Source organism: Gossypium hirsutum, chromosome D07, assembly GCF_007990345.1.
Source record: "Gossypium hirsutum isolate 1008001.06 chromosome D07, Gossypium_hirsutum_v2.1, whole genome shotgun sequence".
NCBI lineage: Eukaryota > Viridiplantae > Streptophyta > Magnoliopsida > Malvales > Malvaceae > Gossypium > Gossypium hirsutum.
Window position 1 is genome coordinate 21,584,321 of NC_053443.1, and position 19,688 is coordinate 21,604,008.

At 30.0% G+C, this 19,688-nt stretch overlaps 1 protein-coding gene across 2 annotated transcripts; it reads left to right on the forward strand.

Moving 5' to 3' along the window:
• Positions 1-3,807: 3,807 nt before the first annotated feature.
• LOC107954399 (uncharacterized protein C24B11.05) lies at positions 3,808-5,821 on the forward strand. Of its 2 annotated transcripts, none has more exons than XM_016889944.2 (8): positions 3,808-3,889; positions 4,217-4,282; positions 4,413-4,478; positions 4,562-4,659; positions 4,820-4,945; positions 5,046-5,252; positions 5,329-5,394; positions 5,476-5,821. In XM_016889944.2, exons 2-8 carry the CDS (start codon positions 4,225-4,227, stop codon positions 5,626-5,628), a joined length of 774 nt encoding a protein of 257 aa, XP_016745433.1. In that variant the 5' UTR covers positions 3,808-3,889; positions 4,217-4,224; the 3' UTR covers positions 5,629-5,821. The 2 variants fall into 2 exon arrangements, with proteins under 2 accessions (XP_016745433.1, XP_016745432.1); XM_016889943.2 differs by lacking the exon at positions 3,808-3,889 and adding an exon at positions 3,953-4,128.
• Positions 5,822-19,688: the final 13,867 nt, after the last annotated feature.

Genomic DNA, 19,688 nt, shown 5'->3' on the forward strand with positions numbered 1-19,688 from the left:
TAAAAAACTTGAGCTTCGTTGATGATATATTATAAGTAAAATTAATTGTTTATATTTTGAAAGAAGTGCGAAAGAAGAGAGAACAAAAAAATTCTCATGTTTTTTAATCAATCTTAAAATTTAAAATCCAAAATTTATTTTTTTATGAAATTGAACTTGTATCCACACAAATTCAAATCAAAATTTTTTTATTTGTTGTATTCAAATCAAAACCTTTTATTTATTATTAAAAAAATTAAAATTTTAAATTCAAATTCAAATTTTTGATATAAAATCATGATTTCCAAAAATAAGTATATTTGATAAAATTTTGTTTTTCATTTTGCTGTCTTAAGTCTTAAGTTACTCTAAGAGAAGTCATCATTGGTATACATCATAGAATCCTTTCTTAGCCATAATCAACATAATTAATTATTATCAAGGATGAAGTCATGAATTTGATATTGGAGCTAAAATAAATTATAAAAATTTAGCAGTCAAATTAAGAAATTTACTTTTAAAGGTTTAAATGGAACTATTGATTATTGTGAGGAATTAAAAATGTTATAACTTCATTAATAGAGTTTACATCAATTCAATTTCTTTTTTGAATTTTAAAATTGAATCAAGGTATTCGGTTTTTTTTTTCATTTTTTGAACCACAACTAAATTGGTGGACATAAGAAATCGGTTATTACTAAACCATATTAAATTAGCTCGGTTTGGATTTCAAGTTTCCATATTATTTTTGTGCTTTGAGCTTTTGGACTTTATTTAGACAAAATTGTCTTTGGATTTGGACGTTTCAACTTTAATTAGATAAAATTATCTTTGTTTTACATTTCTTAGACACTATTTGACAATTTTAAATTTGTTTCAATTATACATAAAATCTCAATTAATATATTTATCTAAAAAATAATTTGTAAAATCTATAATTATAAATGGTTATTAAAAATCTAATTAAATCTTGATTTAATCACTCTCAATTTTTACTAAACATAATCAAATGCTAAATTATTTGTATTTTATAACTCTTAATGTATAATAGCATCTAAAAAACACCCAACTTGAAAATGTTAATAATGATAACCAAAATTTTAGAAGTTTTAACAACAATAATAAAAGAACACAATACATAGTAAGTAAAAAAAAAAAAGATGAACACTTGAATTCTTGGAAGTTTTAATAACAACGACAAATAAATAATGAATTCGTGAGAGATTGACACTATAAATAGATTTAGAGTTTTTATTTTTATTTAATTATAGAATATTTAGAATTTAGAAGCAATGAGTTTTATTTTGGGTTTTAAATGAGTTTATATGTTTAAAAAATATTGGGCTTTTCTTAGAAATTTTTAAATGGTTATTTTTGGATGGAATAAACCAAAAGTGAACTAAATTGATGTGGCATAATAACATCATCAAATCGAAACTTAAACCAAATTGAACTATAAAAAAAAACAAACTCGAACCAAGCTAAATTGTTGGTTCAACTTGGTTTCTTGATTTGGTCGAATTTTTTTGCTCAGATCTATTCATGAAATTAATAATTGAACTCAAATTGATTAACTAGAGTATATCTCAATGAATATAGAGAAGTTAAAATGGGTTTGGTTAGTTATTTACAAGTAAATTTGAGAAAAATTTGAAGTTTATATTTCAGATCCAACTGAAATATTTGATATTAGTACCATGTATCGAATTGACTTAAAAAAACTTAGTTGATTTCAGTTTTTTTCTTTAATACTTCAATTTCAGTTGAGATTAATGAATGATGATGTGTGCGTTAGTGCATTCGTACTTAACTTTCAGGTAAACTTTATTTGATACGTAGCATCATATGTTGGACACAGATTAAGAATGACCCAACTTTAGGTTCCACTTTTTCTTCCTTTTCTTTCTCCTTCTCAACAATTGTGTAAATCTTCATAGTTTCAGAGTCATTTTTTTACTTTATATTATTCAATGCAAGTTTTTTTTCCTTCTTTTTTTTTTATTTATTAGAAAAAGCATTTTTTTCCTTCTTTAAAACTACTTTATGGGGAGGTTGTGAAAGGAATGGTAGATAAAACTCTTTCAAGTTTCAGATGAAAAGAAAATAATCATATTTGCAAAGTCAAGATTCTATACCTTCTCCTTGGCCGAGTCGGACTCGTTCGAAAAATGAGAAGGTTTGAGTAAAAGTGTAGGCCCAAATAATGGGTTTGGACAAAAAATAAGGCTCGCTTGGAAAATGGGTTAAGCCTAAAGTAAAACATTATGCCATTACATTATACTCGCTTGAATTCACAAAATGACAAAAAAGAACTGCTATTTTTTATTTATTGTTTTAATGCTATTTTTCTTGTTGTTTTCTCTCTATTTTGCTACCATTTCACTATTATGTTACTACTATTTTGTCAATTGTTAATTTTGTTATTATTTTAGAGGCATTTGCTTGTTAAGTTGCATCTATGTTAGTGTTATTTAAGTATACATATTTTTTAAATTTTATTTTCAATTTGTTGGGAAATATTTATTTTAATGTTTTTAGTATTTTTGATGTATTATATATATTTAAAAATTATATAAAAAAATTAATACAAGCAGGCTGAGTCGAGTCTAAGTTTTAACATTTTTATCCGGATCAAATTTAGATAAAATTTTAAATCTATTTTTAGGTCAGGCTGGACCCAAACTTAACAAACGGACCTAAATTTTTTGTTAGGCCGACCCACGAGTACCTCTACATAAGATAGATCAGCTGCATGTCCTATCCCTTTTACAGCAATGCAGGAATGTGCCATAAACCCAAAAATATTCATCATATATACTCTTTTCCCTTGAATTTTCTTTTATCTTTTCCTTTTAGTACCAAACGTAAAACATTATGCCATTACATGTTATCTTGTCGACCTTTTGTTTTCAAACTAGTTATTCAAACATTTAAATAAAAATAACTCCTCAAAAAAAAAAAAACATTCTTGTCAAACATATATCCATACCCGATACTACTAGCATCGGATTCCGAATGTACCTTATCTGGTAAGGTTCTTATTACCAATCTTGGCAGCAAAGATGGGTTGATAGAATAAAGGGCACTCTCCAAGAATAACACTGGTTTGACACTGAAAGCAAGAGTTGATGTGGTTTTGGCTGAAGTCACAAGGCACGATCTAGAAGCATGTTATACTTGGTTAATGATTTCAATTGCCTCCTGCTGCCATTGATGTTAGTATTAGGAAACTACCATTTAATTTCTATTCATGGCAGCTGGTAGATTCAGTTCATTTATACATCTTCTAGTTCAAGCAAATTATAGCTTTTAAGCTCCATGTGAATGGTTAACCCATTTGCCGGTAAGTTTTTTATTCTATATGCTATTATGCTTTTAAAAAGGAATATAATACTCATCTTAAGTTATTCACAACCCCACTTTGATGTTTCTAATTCCAGCCCCTTATTCTGTTCCCCTAGATTCTAGACCAACTTGGAAATCATTCCTCAGTCTCTGATATAGCAAAGTGCATTGCAAATCATGCATCAATATATTGTATTTTATTATTATTATTAGTGTAAGTGACATCTACAAAGGTATGAGGTGGCCAACATGCATTGGAGCCCACGGAATTTTTATTTTATTTTGGGGTCCAAAATCAGTACATTTTGTATAGCAAGTCAGCAACAATCACAGAAAAAGGACAGGTAACTTAAAGCAGGATGGTTTTAACAATTCAGAATCACATATCTTTATGTGTTTGGTGACTAACTACTTCATAATCATATTACTAAAACAGAGAGAAAATATGCTGGCCACCTCAGCCATTTCAGCATCATCAACTTCACGCATTAAAATAATTCATATAAATAGGTCCTATCAGCCACTATGGATTGTGCATCAGCTGTTTTTCATCCATTACTCTAAGGTATCATTGCACTATGATGTTTAATTGTTTTCTTCTAATAAGAGTTTTTGAGACTGTTCTCTCTTGGTTTATGTGGTTAATATGAATGGGACTGCCTTGCTTTCATCATAATCTTAGTGGAATTTGCTGAATATGCTTTCATTCTCAAAATGAAGACACAAGGCTATCTTGTCTATATATAATTAAGCTCTAAGCTCTAGTCTTTGCTCTTCCATAGCTCTTCTTGATGGGTTCATTAGGTCTCTTTCAGATTCTATAATTTTACTGCTAAATATGCATAGAACTGCAGGGTTATGTCTAATGGAACTTCTTTTCTTTTTCTTACAGGTACAGTCATGAAGATGGACACTGTTGGGAGGGCCGCTGGAGCTAAATATGAATGCTTGCTCTTTGGTATATTTATGTAGCAGGATTAATCATTAAGAACAAAATCATATGATATAACAGTTTTAGCTCAATCATCCTCTGGTTTTCAGGCTTTTAGAACTGTTTCTGATTTCTGGGTTTCGATTATGATTTACAGACATGGATGATACTCTATACCCCTCGAGTACAGGTTTCAACTTGGCTTGCCGCAAGAACATAGAAGGTATGGCCCTAAAACATATACATGATTGTTTTTTTTTTTTTCTTTTGTTATGATACAAGCAATTTGACTTGTTTTAATGGTAGAATTCATGCTGAAATACCTGAATATTGAAGAAAGTGAAGTCCCAAGAATGTGCTTGGAATTATACAGGGAATATGGAACAACAATGGCTGGTTTAAAGGTGCCTGAGAATATTATTTTGTCCTAAATCCCTTCTTTTGTCGGTTTTTTTTTTAGCCCCTTTTGCCCTTGTCTGCCAAAAAAAAAGAAAAAAAAAAGAGCAACGGATTCACCACCGTTCATGCATCTGAAAATTAGAGTCCCAAATGCCAAAATTTCAGGTTCTGGGGTATGAATTTGACAACGATGAGTTTCATGCCTATGCTCATGGAAGATTGCCATACGAAACACTGAGACCAGATCCTGTGTTAAGGAACCTTCTGCTTGCCATGCCACAGCGGAAAATAGTAAGTGAAAGTACGAATTCCTTTCAATTAAACCAAAAAAAAAAAAAAGTTGATTGAGAAAACATATCTTGTCTGTTCTAAGATGTTTCTTTATGTTTAGATCTTCACGAATGCTGATAAGGCACATGCGCTACAAGTTCTGAAAAGGTTGGCCTTGGAAGATTGTTTTGAAGGCATCATATGCTTTGAAACACTTAACCACCCTCCGCTGCAACCACCTGCTTTGAAGTCACCAATTCTATGTAAACCCTCGCTGGAAGCTTTCGAAGCTGCTATTCGGGTCGCAAATCTTGATCCAAAGAAAACAGTACAAACCCCATCCTTAATTAGAACACAGACAATTGTTTTTTTCTTTGTTTGATTCTTTTTCCTTTTTTCTCCAGATTTTCTTTGATGATAGTGCTCGAAACATAGCTGGCGGCAAAGCAGCAGGGCTTCACACAGTTATAGTAAGCTACATATTTTGGTTTTCAATCTAGAAAGCTGCCTATAAACGATTCAATGGGTAACATGGGAGAATATGATGGCAGGTGGGGAACTCAGCGCTGGTGCCAGGTGCAGATCATGCCTTGCGTAGCATCCACAACATCAAAGAAGCAATACCTGAGATATGGGATGGCGATGAGGAGCAGATGGAACAAGTTATCCAAGCAGCTGCTGTTGAAACCGTGGTCCTTGCTTAGATTTCAGTTCAAGTTGAAAATTAGAGAGGCTGCCCTTGTTATATTATTATGGACATGGGAAGCATTCATCTTAAGCTTATTAAATAAATGACTAAAGCTCACTAATATATCGATATGTACTTAGAATATAAGCAAATGTTTCTGTATTTATATTGTATCTAAGATTTATGTACTAAACCCAGACTTATGGGTAGGGATGGTGTCACCCTTTGAAAATAGGCTTAAGGCTTTGCCATACTCATTTTTAAGTATATAATATATATTCAAAAATAGACTCACGCATCAGTTCCCTTAAGAAGCACACACCACTGCAATCCAGACCAGAAAATACAAAGGGAGAAAGACACCCCAAAATGAAACAAAAACAGTATTGTAATGGCCCAATATTGCCCGGCCCGATAGATAATGAAAAACCAAAAATAATAAGTCGAATTAATGTCCATTTACATCTAAAACCTATACCCAAATACATAGCCCAAATCACTACCCAAACACTAACTAAACCCAAACCATTAGCCCAATACAAGCCCAAAACGGGTTCAAAGAAACCCTAGCAGCATGGCTCCCAGCGGCGCAGCAGTAGCGCCTCTTTGCTCTCCTTCGCACACGCACGATGCCTCCACACGCCTCAGCCGCCGCTTCAGCAAGCCATCAAGCCGCAATCAGCCTCTGGCCTCGCATGCGCGCCACTGCCACTCACGCGAGCCTCCGTACACACACGTCCACTGCTCCATACGCCTGCAACAAACGAAAAAAGTGAACAACGCAGCACCAAAAGAAAACAAAAATAGCAGTTGTAAAAAAGAAAAATTTCAGATTATTTTGATTTTCTTTTTCATCTTTATTTTCAGCTATATAAAGCCGTTTTTCAGAATCTGTGAAGGAGGCCACACGCATATTGTATCAAAAAATCAATACAAAAAATCAAAAAAGGTGATTTTTGAATCGTTCTTTGGCTTCTTCTGTTTTCTTTTTCCCTTTTTCTTTTTCGGTTTTCTTTTCTGTGTTTGTTTGATTCATTTTTGAAAAAAAGAATAAAAAGCGGAGATTAGAGGAGAGAAGTTACCCTGTGGCTGGATCCTTGCTCTCTCCGTTGTCATCGGAGTGTGGGCTAGGTTCGGAGAGGCCTTGAACGGTAGATTCACAGAGTGGCGTAGCCACGAGCAAGGGGCCTAGGGTTTCTTTTAATTTTTTTAAGAATAAAAAGGAGAAAGGGGGGAGCCCGTACCTGGTTAAGCCCGCCTTCGAATCCCTCGTGGTTTCGATCGGAACCAGATAGTTGGGGACTCCGGTGCTGAAACGGCGCATGGCGAGGTCCTCCTCTGTTTAGGTTTTTCCTTCAAAAAAAGGCTGCTGATACTTAGGGTTTATTTTTAGTTTATAGGCAATGCAGGGAACAACATCGTTTGGAGCCAAGGCCATGGCTTTAAAACGGTGTCGTTTACAGGTATAGATCCGCGCGGTGACCCGACCTGAGGGAAGGATCTGCGCATTTATGCCCTATGGTCTATTTGCACTGTATGCCCTTCTTCATCTGGGTGCTGTTTCAATTCAATTTTCTTCTATTTTTTTAATTTATACTGTGCATTTAACTTCGATTGCATTTAAGCCCTCTGTTAAGCGACGCCTTTTCCATTGTTTGGACTTGAATGCCCGAACCTTTGCGTTTAATTTTCGTTTTGGTCCCTTAGATTTAACTAGATTAATAATTTAGTTCGTTTTTAATTCTAGTTGTAATTTAATCTTTATTTATTTATGGTTAAATATATTTCATTATTATTTTGATATAGTTATTTCCAACATTATTTTAATCTTTAAGTTTGATATTTTTTTAAACTTATTATTAATACAATTTTTAAAATACAATATATTATTATTTAAATTGTTATTAATGTAATTTAAATTTATGATACATTATACCTTTTTAAAATTTTTGATATATTATTATTTAATTCATCATTTATTAATATACATATATTTTATGAAGATTGGATAAGATCTTTATATATATTTTAGTGTTTTATCTCCATTTTAAAATTTACCTTTTGAATATTTTTATATCAAATATTTATGTGATAATATATTTTTTATATATAAGGCTATTATTCTTGTACCCGTAAATTATTATTTTTTTAAAAAAAATAAGACAATGTTTTGATATTAGATATTATTATTAATTTCAAATGTTTTTAACATGTTTAACAAATGTACTTTAAATGGATTTTATTTATATGTAATTTACTTCTTCTAAAATTCACTTTTGTATATAACTACCTCATTTTTTTGATATATTTTTTTTTGTATATACTATCTATGTTCAATTGATAAAGGTATATTACTTGTTTCAATTTCATTTTTAAATACAATTATTCAATGTTGTTTTATTTTTGTTTCAAGTCCATTTTAAGTTTGTGTGTAAATATTTTAGCTTAAAAATGTGGTTATTAATAAATGTTGTTATATTTAATTCATTTGATATTTGACAATTAGGATTAATATTTGCCTAATATGATAAAAAAATTGTTGTAGCCATTTTTGCTTGAATTCATCCTTTGTTTATTATTCCTCAATAGGTATTTAGATTGCGAATTGTGTCTTTTACCTTATGTATTGCTATTCAATCATGTTTCATTTGTAAAAATTGTATTTTATTAAAGCACAACAATCATTCTATTTCACAATAAAAATCTAGCATTTATAATTCTCGAGAGAATTGTGCCCTAACTTACTGGGTTCTAATTTTTCTCGATGAATTTAGGTAGCTATATGTTTTTTAATTAAAACCATACAGTTTTAAAACTAAGCAATTAGGATTTCAAAATGTCGGATCCTAACTTACCGGATGTGACATTCTGTTATCCTAATTTTAAAATAAAGGCAATATTTGATGTTTAAGAATTTCGGGAAATTAAACCCTAACTTATTGGGTTTTAATTTGCCGTTTGACCCAAATAATCGAATATCCTTCTCGAAATGCATAGGTTTTAAAAGTCAAGAGATAAATTTAATTTTGAGGATTTAAAATGTTGCACTCTAACTTACTGAGTGTGACGATTTATTTCTTTGAAATAGGTGAATCTCACCGTCTAATTCATTTTACTCAAATTTTCTTTTCAAAGGATCGTATTTTAAAATCTTTTTAAAGTTTCGATACTAAGACATTAAACAATCGATTCGGTACCAATTTTGGGCGTTACGAGGGTGCTAACCCTTCCTCGTGCGTAACCGACTCTCGGACCTATTTTCTCTAATCTCGCAGACCTAAAATTTATTTTTAATGGTAAACCGATCAAACCTTAATAAAAGATCGGTGGCGACTCCCATTTTAACTTTAAAGTCGATCCCCATTTTCAAACTTACAAAAAAGTGGTTTCGACAAGTATAATTAGCAAAACACCCACAACACTAGAAAGAAACTGTAGGCTGAAACTTTCTTGCATTGCATTACGTGGATTTTGCTTCCTCTGTTTCGTTTTTAATGCAGTTTGAGGTTGGCAAACTTTTTTATTGGATCAGGTTGAGGAATGGATATATTATGATCCAAAAGAAATTGCTTCAATGCCTATATGTGGGTTTCCCAAAATTTTCGATTATGATTAATTTGTTTGTCAAATTTAAAATTACAGGGCAAAGATAGATATCAAACCTTTAAAAATGTTATATAAAAAATAATATTTAAAAAACCAGGCCGTGGCCCAGCCCAAAAAGATAAAACCCATTCAACATATATCATATAGGCATCGTATAAAATCCCAAAGCCCCAAACTTCGGACCGAAATTAAGATTCTTATATACATATTCTAGTATATAATTTTCTAAAATTATTTTAGTAAAAAGCATAAGTTAAAAGATATATATATATATGTTATGAAATAAAGAAAGAGTAAAAGACTGGAAACCAAAGAAAATGGGACAAGGTAATTTTATTAATCAAATAGGAATGTTTATAATGATTTTTAAGAGTCTATTTTATAGACATAATAAGTATAAATGAAATAAAATTCCACTTCTAATGACTATTAGAGTCCTAAAGTATATCAAACTTATCTTGATATTGATGGACATTCACTTAATAATAAAATATTTATAACACTCCTCCTTAGATGTCCATTGGTAGATATGTGTCTCGTTAAAACTTTACTAAAATAAAATTATTGTGAAGGAAAAAAAGTCCACACATCTATAATACGCATAACATATTGCCTCTAGGAAAACCCGGTGGGACAAAATCTCAATTAAGGGAAAAATAGTACAACGTGTATTTACTCCTCATGACAACATCACATAATATTGCATATTCTACATATTCAATCTTGAATACTAGCTTTTCAAATGATCACTCAAACGAAGTTTGATAAACGTTTATATCATCACTCTTTTGAATGTCATGAGTGAGGAAGAGTTTTGGGGAAATATATTTTCATCTTTTTAGGAGTTCCAAAAATAATCATAACAAATTTTAATCACGACCCTTCTAAAAATACATGTGTATTTTAGATCATTTTATAATCTTCCTTCAATAACTATTCACTAAGTCAAATTTACTACATATATTCAAATCATTTCAATTCATATAAATGTTTATGCAAACATATTGGACAATTTCCTGAGAATTTCTATATGCTTCTAGCATTCTAAATCATTCAAGGATTTTAACAAAAACTTCACTATATAGTGATTCATATGATAGGTGTAACAACAATCATTAGACGCATGTCAAAATATGTCATGAAACACTAGATGCATCTGCCACAAAGAAATATCTTTCATAATTAATGCCATTTCAAGACTCAGCAAGTTTTCAAAAAACTACACATTTGTACCCCCACTGTTCTTATATCTTTAGATGTTTGGACCACTAGTGTAAAAATTTACTAAATTTAATTCTACTTGCATTGCGTCTTTCCATTTTGGCTAATTTATTCCATGTCTATAATTCTTGATAAATTTATTCAAGATCCTCATTATTTCAAAAGTATTATTGCATACAAAAACCATTGTTGACAACATTTCATTATCGGTTCCACATTTTCTCGTATAAATTATTGAGATATCTTTATTCTTCACTATTTCCATCTTTAGGTACCTGAATCTCTTCTGAACTTTTAATAATTAGTTATGTTTTGGGTCTCTTTGGGAGCACTGCCTCCATTATATGACTATCTTGATTTATTATTTTCTTTTACGAGAATTTTTATATTTGAAACCAATTAATCTACCATGCTTCAGACATGAATTACTTTCATTTATTCTAATAGGTTGCCCTACTGGGACTTCAACACATTAGCTAGTATATGATACTTGATTATTCTCATTAGGTTAGTAAATAAAATTTAACAGTTAACTTGAAATAAAGTGAATTACCCTTTTTAAACTTCTAATTCAAATTACTTTCTATGAGGATCTAAATAATGATAATTTATTCTAAGTAATTATTTCATTCAACTATTATTTCTCTCCCCCTAATGTCGGGTAAACTGTCAAATCAAAATAATAATAAACTTATATCATAATTAAATCTTCGATTTGTTCAAAACATCTAATAATAAAAAGAAGATTCATAATTAATATATATCCAAAATTTCTTTGAATGCCCATTTTGTGCATAGGTAGAGCAACTTGAAAATATACTGCACATTCAAAAATTCTAAAATGGGTTGTATTTGGCTCTTGACTAAAAGTCAATTGTAATAGGGCGCATTTATTATAACTTATTGACATGATGTGTACGAATGTCGATTCATATAAGATTTAATATCATTATACATATATATACAAAAAGTTTTGTTCTTAAAAGATATGTTTTAGCTATTAGCTGGAGGCATTTACTTCATAAATTCTGCTAAACCATTTTATATGTATAAACAACACACTTTTGCAATAGTTACTCGTACTAGCAATCTAGCATTCAATAATTATTGAAAGCCTGAGAAATAAACTCACCAACATTGGCAATAATTGTCTCGATTGCATAATATAAAAGTTTTGTTTGCAATCAAATCATTAAACATGTAATCTCGCAAACTACATGTTGCAAGTTAATAACTCACATGTGATTAACTTGTAGATGCGTTTAACAAAGTTATATCAAAACATCCACTTGTTGGATAAATGAGCTCATATTTCTTTCAAAAATGCTAGAGATTCAATCTCAACTTTTGTTAGTGAGATTCTAATAATTCATATTCTTTGAGAACAAGTAGCACTCAAAAAATCTTTAAAATAAAGAATCTTTAGGTGTTTTAATAAACTTCCATGTAAATTTTCATTTTTCCATATTATTATAGATCAAGATAGTGTAACTAATCATGCCAACTAGTTAGTATACTTGGACTAGTAAACTTCCAATTTACTATGCACATGATTCGATAATACCAATGTAAACTTCTAGTTTATCATCTCATGATATTTAACCGTAGTACAAACTAGAGGAGAGATGGTAATTTTCCAACACAAAATTATTACCCAATATAATAGATGTAATATACAGAAATCAACTGTCTTCTCATCTATAATCTCAATATGATATTTGTTATAATATATATGATTTGTCACAACATTGTGACAAATTAGAGTCTTTTCGGCACTTAATGAGCTTACTTTGAAGTCGTTTTATATTATTTTGTTATGTTTTCCATTTATAGTAGTTTATATTGAATTTTAGTAAAATAAACATTTTTATGTATATTTTGGTGATGTAATGACCTAATGGGCCAACACGGGCCTATAAAAGGATTGACAAGTCAATTTTTTGTGTGGAATACTGTTTCTAGGCCAAGAACACCAAAGAAAACACTAGCGTCGCGACACTAACATGCAGTGTCGCAACATCACATTTCGAAACCAAATAAGTCCCCTGCGAAGTTCAATGTCATGACAATAGAGCAATGGAAGACAAACATAAGCTAAAGGTCTTTTTGTTGGGAAATGTGTCCATATTATAGTAAACATGTAATTTTCTATGTATTTGAACGATGAATAAATAAAGTTAATTTCACATTTCACTATTATGTCTTTTGCATTTTCGTTTTTCATGTTTTGTATGTATAACGAAATTGTGACAAGCAAATATTAGCTCATTGATTGTCTAAGTTCAAACAGATGATAAGTGGCATTGTAAGGATGTTTACATTGTGAGAAAGACAACTTACTTCAGTAGATAATCTAAACGAGTTCGTAATCTTGTAAAAGAATCAAAGTGAGTGTTCGATTCAAATACTTAGAAGGATTATTATGTTGTCTACAATTCTAATTGGGGAGATGGCTAGTCTTAGCTATCGGAGCAGTTGACTCAATGGATAGAGACATAAATGTATTCATTGGAAGAATGATACATTGGACTGGACCCAAGATGAATTAATTCTGAATCCCTTTGTGAATTAATTCACTAGTGATGTTCATGGTGTGATTTACCTAAATCCTGAGTTAGTCATTGACCATGCGTATATAACTCATGTGCTTTGATATAAGTGAAGGCTTATACTCTAAAAATGATCGAGCCCATAGCCGATATGTTGGGTACATGACTAGTGTATGGCATGGCTTTACTAGCAACAATGAAATTCATAACTTGATTAAAGAGTTAACGATATCCTCTCATTGGCATTGTAAGGATTGATAAATATGGAACGTGGGTGTTAAACTAAGCTTTATTTGTTAATATGTTTTGATATAACAAATTAAAATGTTTTTGAATAAAAGTTAAAGTTGAACAAAATTGGCAAAATGATAAAATCAAGTTAAAATGGTTTCAATTGAGTTAGACATTTTCAATCAAGTTAAAATTGTTTTTAAACAAGTCAGTATTGCTCTTGGTCTTTGGCTAAGTATCTATTGTTTTCAAAATATCGATACCCATTCTAAAATCAATACCAAATTGACATTTTATTTTCAATTTACACAAAAAGTGTCGACACCTTTACAAAAAGTATCGATACCTTTTACTAGGTATCGATAATTTGTCTTTGGTATCATTGTAAAAAAATTTCAACAATCATTGAATCAAACATTAAATGCTAATAGTATCAATACTCGTAGAAAATATATCGATACATTTTGTAGCAGGTGAATTTAATGATCTGATATTTTCATCCCCAACGACTCTGTTAACCTTCACAACAATCCCAATAGTTGGAAATGTATTAGAGGGTACAAATATCGTGTTCCAAAGGTCCCACAGTAAGTAGAGAAATTATCAAGCTTAAAGATCAATCAAAACAACCGTAATGTTTAATTCTTTCATATCCTTCTTGCAAACACTTGTGAGCTTTTATTGTATTCATTCAGCTCAAGTGTTATTCTTTGTATTTGTACTTAATTGGAAAACACATCAATTTGGTAAGGATTACTTCTTAGTTTGCTATTTGTTATTCTCTTTGAGTGGGTTGAGTCTTAAGGTTTGAGTAGAAACCTTAAGGGAGTTACAATATTAAGATTTTGGGTAGAAATCTTAAGGGAGATTGTAAGGTTAAACCTGATCCTCAAAGGTTGTCAAATTAGTGAATTTAGAAAAATACTTAGTTGTGGAAAGCTAAGATAGTAGAGTAGGGAATTGGGGTCGAACCACTATAAATTGTTGTGTTCATTGTTGCACATTCTTTTGTTGCTTTTACAAATTTTTTTAAAGGTTAATTCACCCCCTGTTGGTGAATTCGAGTTGATCTTTCGAGCTAAAAATTGGTATCATAATTAGTATCTAAAGACAGTTTAACAACTAAGAGAAGATCCTCAGAGAAGCTCAAACGATAATCAACCCATTCTGCAATAATGGCATCTACTTCCAGGTCAATTTTCTTTAGTGAGTCTTGATCTATCTCTAAAACTCCTCATTTCAATGGTGCTAACTTCTCTCCTTGGAAGACTAGGATGATGTTGTTCATCCAAGCAAATAATATTGCCATATGAGACATTATTATGGATGGTCCTTCAATTCCATCCAAACAAAGAGAGCTTTTAGTTCCAAAAAGCAAGAACTAATGGAATGAGGAAGATAAGAGAAGCATTCAACTCAATGTCAAGGCAATGCACATTCTATTTTGTGCACTTGGTTTGGATGAGTATAGTAGAGTTTCATCTTGTTCAAATGCCAAGGAGATTTGAAACAAGCTTGAAGTCACCCATGAAGGTACTAGCCAAGTGAAGAAGTCTAAACTTGGAATCCTTACACTCGACTACAACACTTTCAAGATGAAGCTTGAAGAGGATATCAAAGAGATGTCTAATCGGTTTACAATCGTCATAAATAGATTGAAGTCTTATGGGAAGACTTATCCAAATAAAGAGATGGTAAAGAAGATGCTTCGAAGCTTACTTACATCATGGGAAGCCAAGGTGATCGCAATTGAAGAAGTAAAGAATTTAAAAACTTTGACATTGAATGAGCTCATCGGTTCTTTGTTTACACATGAGATGAGACTCAACAAAGGGGCTAAAGAAGAAAAAGCTATGAAGAAGAATGTTGGTATTGCTTTAAAATCCACCACAAATGAAGATAGTGGATCAAGTGAAGAGGTGGATGAAGACAAAAAAATGGAGATGTTTGCTAGGAAATTTAAAGGGTGCATGAAGAATAATAAAGGAAGAAGATTCCAAAAAGATGGAGGAATTAAAGCTTGAATCTACCAAGGGGAAATATCCCATTATTTGCTATGAGTGTAAGAAACCGGGACACATCAAGTTTGATTGTCCTCAATGGAAGAAGAAGGGGTCTAGCAAACAAAAACACAAGGCCTATGTTGTTGCTTAGAGTGATGAGGATTCATCCGATGATGAAGATCAAGAAGTAGTCAACCTATGCCTTATGACCATAAATGATTCTAAGGTAATTTCTAACTCATTTATTTCAAATTTTTATTCTTTTGATGAGTTGCAAGATGCCTATGATGAATTAGGTTTGAAGTTTGAACCTATGGTTTCAAAATATAAGAAAATTATTTCTAAATTAAAATATAAAAATAGTTCACTCTCCAAAGTCAATCATGAACTAGAAAGTAAAACTCATGATATGCAAGCTATTTTAAATGATTTAGAGAAAAAGAACCAAGACTTGCATAATTTGCTTTCTAAAGTTCATAATGATCATTAAAAGCAACTTGAGTTGCTTAAGAAAAAAAATCCTCACTCTAACAAAGTTTTTGAAAAAGAGTTTGAAAAAGGAGAAAATTCAAAATAAAAATTTGTTAAAAATAACTTTAATTTCTAAAAACATATAGATCTCTCAAGTTTTTACAAAAGAAAAATTGTTAAGAGTATATGAATCCCTAAAGGACTCATTACTACTAAAGTTAAGGATATCCTTTCTAAATGGATAGCTAAGGGGACTAGAATCTTGGAAACTAATGCTTATGGACCCAAAAGAAATTGGGTACCAAAAACAAAAAATTAGTTCTATGTTTGTAGGGAAATGTGCATTGCTTCAAAGTGAACAACACAAATGCAAATTTTATGTGATTGCACCTTAATGTTTTTTGCTATGGTAGTTCACTTGTTCTCTATTTTTAATATCTATCTTTGGACTAACCACTTTCTTTTCCTCTTAAGCTTTATTTGATTATTTTTTATATAACAAAAAGGAGAGAAGATAAAGGTAAATTTTATGGTTGATTGATTATGATTAATTGATTATATGTCAAATTTAGTGACCATGTTTTCAAAGTAAACTGAATGTCAAATTTGATATTATGTCAATTTTTTAAGCCTTAAATTGAAAATGAATTTTATTAAGGGGGAACAATTTATTCAAAAACAAATTTACCAAATGTTTTGTTATATCAAAAAGAGGGAGATTGTTAAACTAAGCTTTATTTGATAATATGTTTGGTATAACAAATTAAAATGTTTTTAAATAAAAGTTAAAGTTGAACAAAATTGACAAAATGATAAAATCAAGTTAAAATGGTTTCAATTGAGTTAAACATTTTCAATCAAGTTAAAACTGTTTTAAAACAAGTCAGTATTGCTCCAGGCCAATAAGTATTGATAAATTTCAAAATATCAATACCTATTCTAAAATCGATACCAAATTGACATTCTTTTTTCAATTTACACAAAAAGTATCAATACTTTATAAAGGGAATTGCAGAAGTCTATTGATAAAGATAAAATAAAGAGGATTAAAAAGAAATACCCTCAAGTTAGATATATAAATTTAGGAATAATAATGATAACTATTACAAACTTATGAAGGGAATTGCGGAAGTCTATTGATAAAAATAATACAAAGGGAAATTTATACAAAGAGAGAAAGATATCTAAACTGAGAAAATATTATAAGCTATTTTTTTCGATGCCTTTTTTGGGCCTCTTCCTTCCCTATTTATAATCTAAATCTAAAACTCTATTTAATTTTCTTTGAATCCCGCATAGTGTTTTGATAAGGATTCTACATGAACATGGTTTCTTCCAAGTTGCATTGTCAAGTTATTGGTTTGATGGTTGCTTCCACCTCATTGTTTTGTCCCATCATTGATTTGATGGTTGCTTCCACGTTGCAACCTCTTTTGTTTACATCTGGATGCCCTCTTTTTCAAGTTGCTTCTTGATTTTTCTTCTCATGTGGCTGCCTGATTTGGCTTTATCCTTCTTGGATATTATCTAGATTCATTTCTTCTATGTCATCTAGATGTAATTAATTTAATGAAAGTCTTGGTGATGGATTCCAAGTCTCCCACTTGCTTTTGATTTCGTCTATAATGTGAGATGGAAAATCTCCAATCTCCATTTTGGCTATCTTTTTTAATAGTCGCAAAGATTCTTCTCTATCATTCTGGATGTTTCCAATATTTTATGCCAATATTCTTCTTCCATCAGTCCAGAGTTTATAAATTTCTTGATGAAGTAAATATTGGGCTTTTGTCATCAAGTCTATCCCTGTTTGGGTTTGGTAATAACTGAGATCTTTGTAACACTTGTGAATGTTTTTTGTCAAGTGTTCTTTGTCTTCTTTGACTGCTGATAATCGGGGGCTTTCAATCATTCTTTGAATAATCCATATTTGATATGGATGATAAAATTTTTCTTTTTAAGCTATACCAATAAGACTACTTATTTCAATATGAAAATAATAATAAAAACATCATTATTAATTATATTTAATAATATAGACTTAATAGACGCAGGAAAATCTTTTAAAAGATGAAAAGAAAAAATTTGGACTACTATTTCTTTAGTAAAACCCCATTCAATACTCGCTATATCAAATAATTCATGATCCAATCTAAATTTTATAGTAGGAAATTTTTCATCTATATCATTAGTAAAAATATAAGCTCGTAGATAATATTCTGAAAAGGCTTTTTGAAATTGAACTTGATGTTTGGAAATAGCTTCATTTATTTTTGTAAAAATTTCTACTGGTAATATTTGTCTAGCTTTATTATATAAACATAATCTAAACATTTTATTCATAATAGAACTAATTTTTCCTTTATTAATAAAATACTGAAATATAACAAGAAGATTATTTATCTCCTTAATATCTATATATTCTAATTCAAACTCATCCCAATCTCTATATAAAATAGATTTTAATAATAAATTATCAACTTCATTTTCTTTAATTGTTTTTTCAACTAAAAATTATGAAAATTTTATAAGAGCTCTTCTGAAATTGGCTCTTTGTTCAGAAATATGAGTTTTACATATTTCATTAATAAAATTATATAATTCTAATGATAAACCTAGATTGTAAAAATTTTTTATTTCTTGAATTTGTTGTTGTTTCAACAAATTCTCTACTCCCTTTATCATTTCAGCATAACTGGCTTGGAATGTTGAATTTGGATCTTGGGACTAAGGTAATTGATGTCGAAACCATTTTTTCAAAACAAAAATAAGTTATCGACTTTAAAAACAAAAATTGGAGTCGCCACCGATCCTTTATTAAGGTGTGATCGGCTCACCATAAAATTCTGGTCTGCAAAAGTTGAGAAAACAGGGTCGGGAGTCAATTACGCACGAGGAAGGGTTAGCACCCTCGTAACGCCCAAAAATCGGTACCAAATTTGATTATTTTATGTCTTGATGTCGAAAATTTGAAAAGAGTTTAAATAAAAAATTTTAACTCGAGGATGAATTAAAAAGATAAACATTCCTATTTCAAAGAAATAAAATATCACACCCAGTTAGTTAGGGCACAATATCTTTAAATCTTTAAAATTAAGTTTGTATTTTGATTTTAAAACTCACACAATTAAATCTAAAAGGGTATTCGATTATTTAGATCAAATAAAGAAAAATCGAAACCCAGTAAATTAGGGCACAATTTCTCAGAATTTCAAATACCAAATAGCACCTTTCGTTTTAGAAATTCTTATTTTGAGATGACGAAATGTCACGACCAGTAAGTTAGGACCTGACATTTTTGATTCCCGAGAATAAGCTTTTATTTGAAAATTGCGAATTTATTGTAAAATAAATACTTAGCTTTCTAAATTCATCAAAAAATGATCACGATCCAGTAAGTTAGGACACAATCTTTCTCGAGAATCATGATTGCCAAATATTTAAATTTTTTAAAAAATGATTTTAATACTTTGATGTAACCAATATATATATTTTCTTTAAAAACATGATAAAATGCTCGTGTATATATACGTATACAAAAATCACGAAAATGAATCAATAATAAAATATACATGCATTTTAAAAATAATAAACATAAAAATGTATAAACATAATATATTAGCAAATTATGAAAATATGAATATATATATAATGCGAAAAATATTTTTATTATAACTTTGAATAGTGTATAAATATGTACATTATAAAAGAAATATATATATAGAATTAAAAAAGGAAAAAATGAAAAATGATATAAAATTCATAAAACATATGTATATGTACGAATGCATATAAAACTAAGAAAAATATAGTAATAATAAAATATACAAGACACGTTTATATATTTTAAAACCATTTAAGATATGTACATATATATATTAACATACATATGCGTATATATATAAGTATAATAATATTAATATGTAATATAATAATAAATAATACTAATAATAATACAGTAATAATAACAATAATAATAATTAATATAATAAAATTAA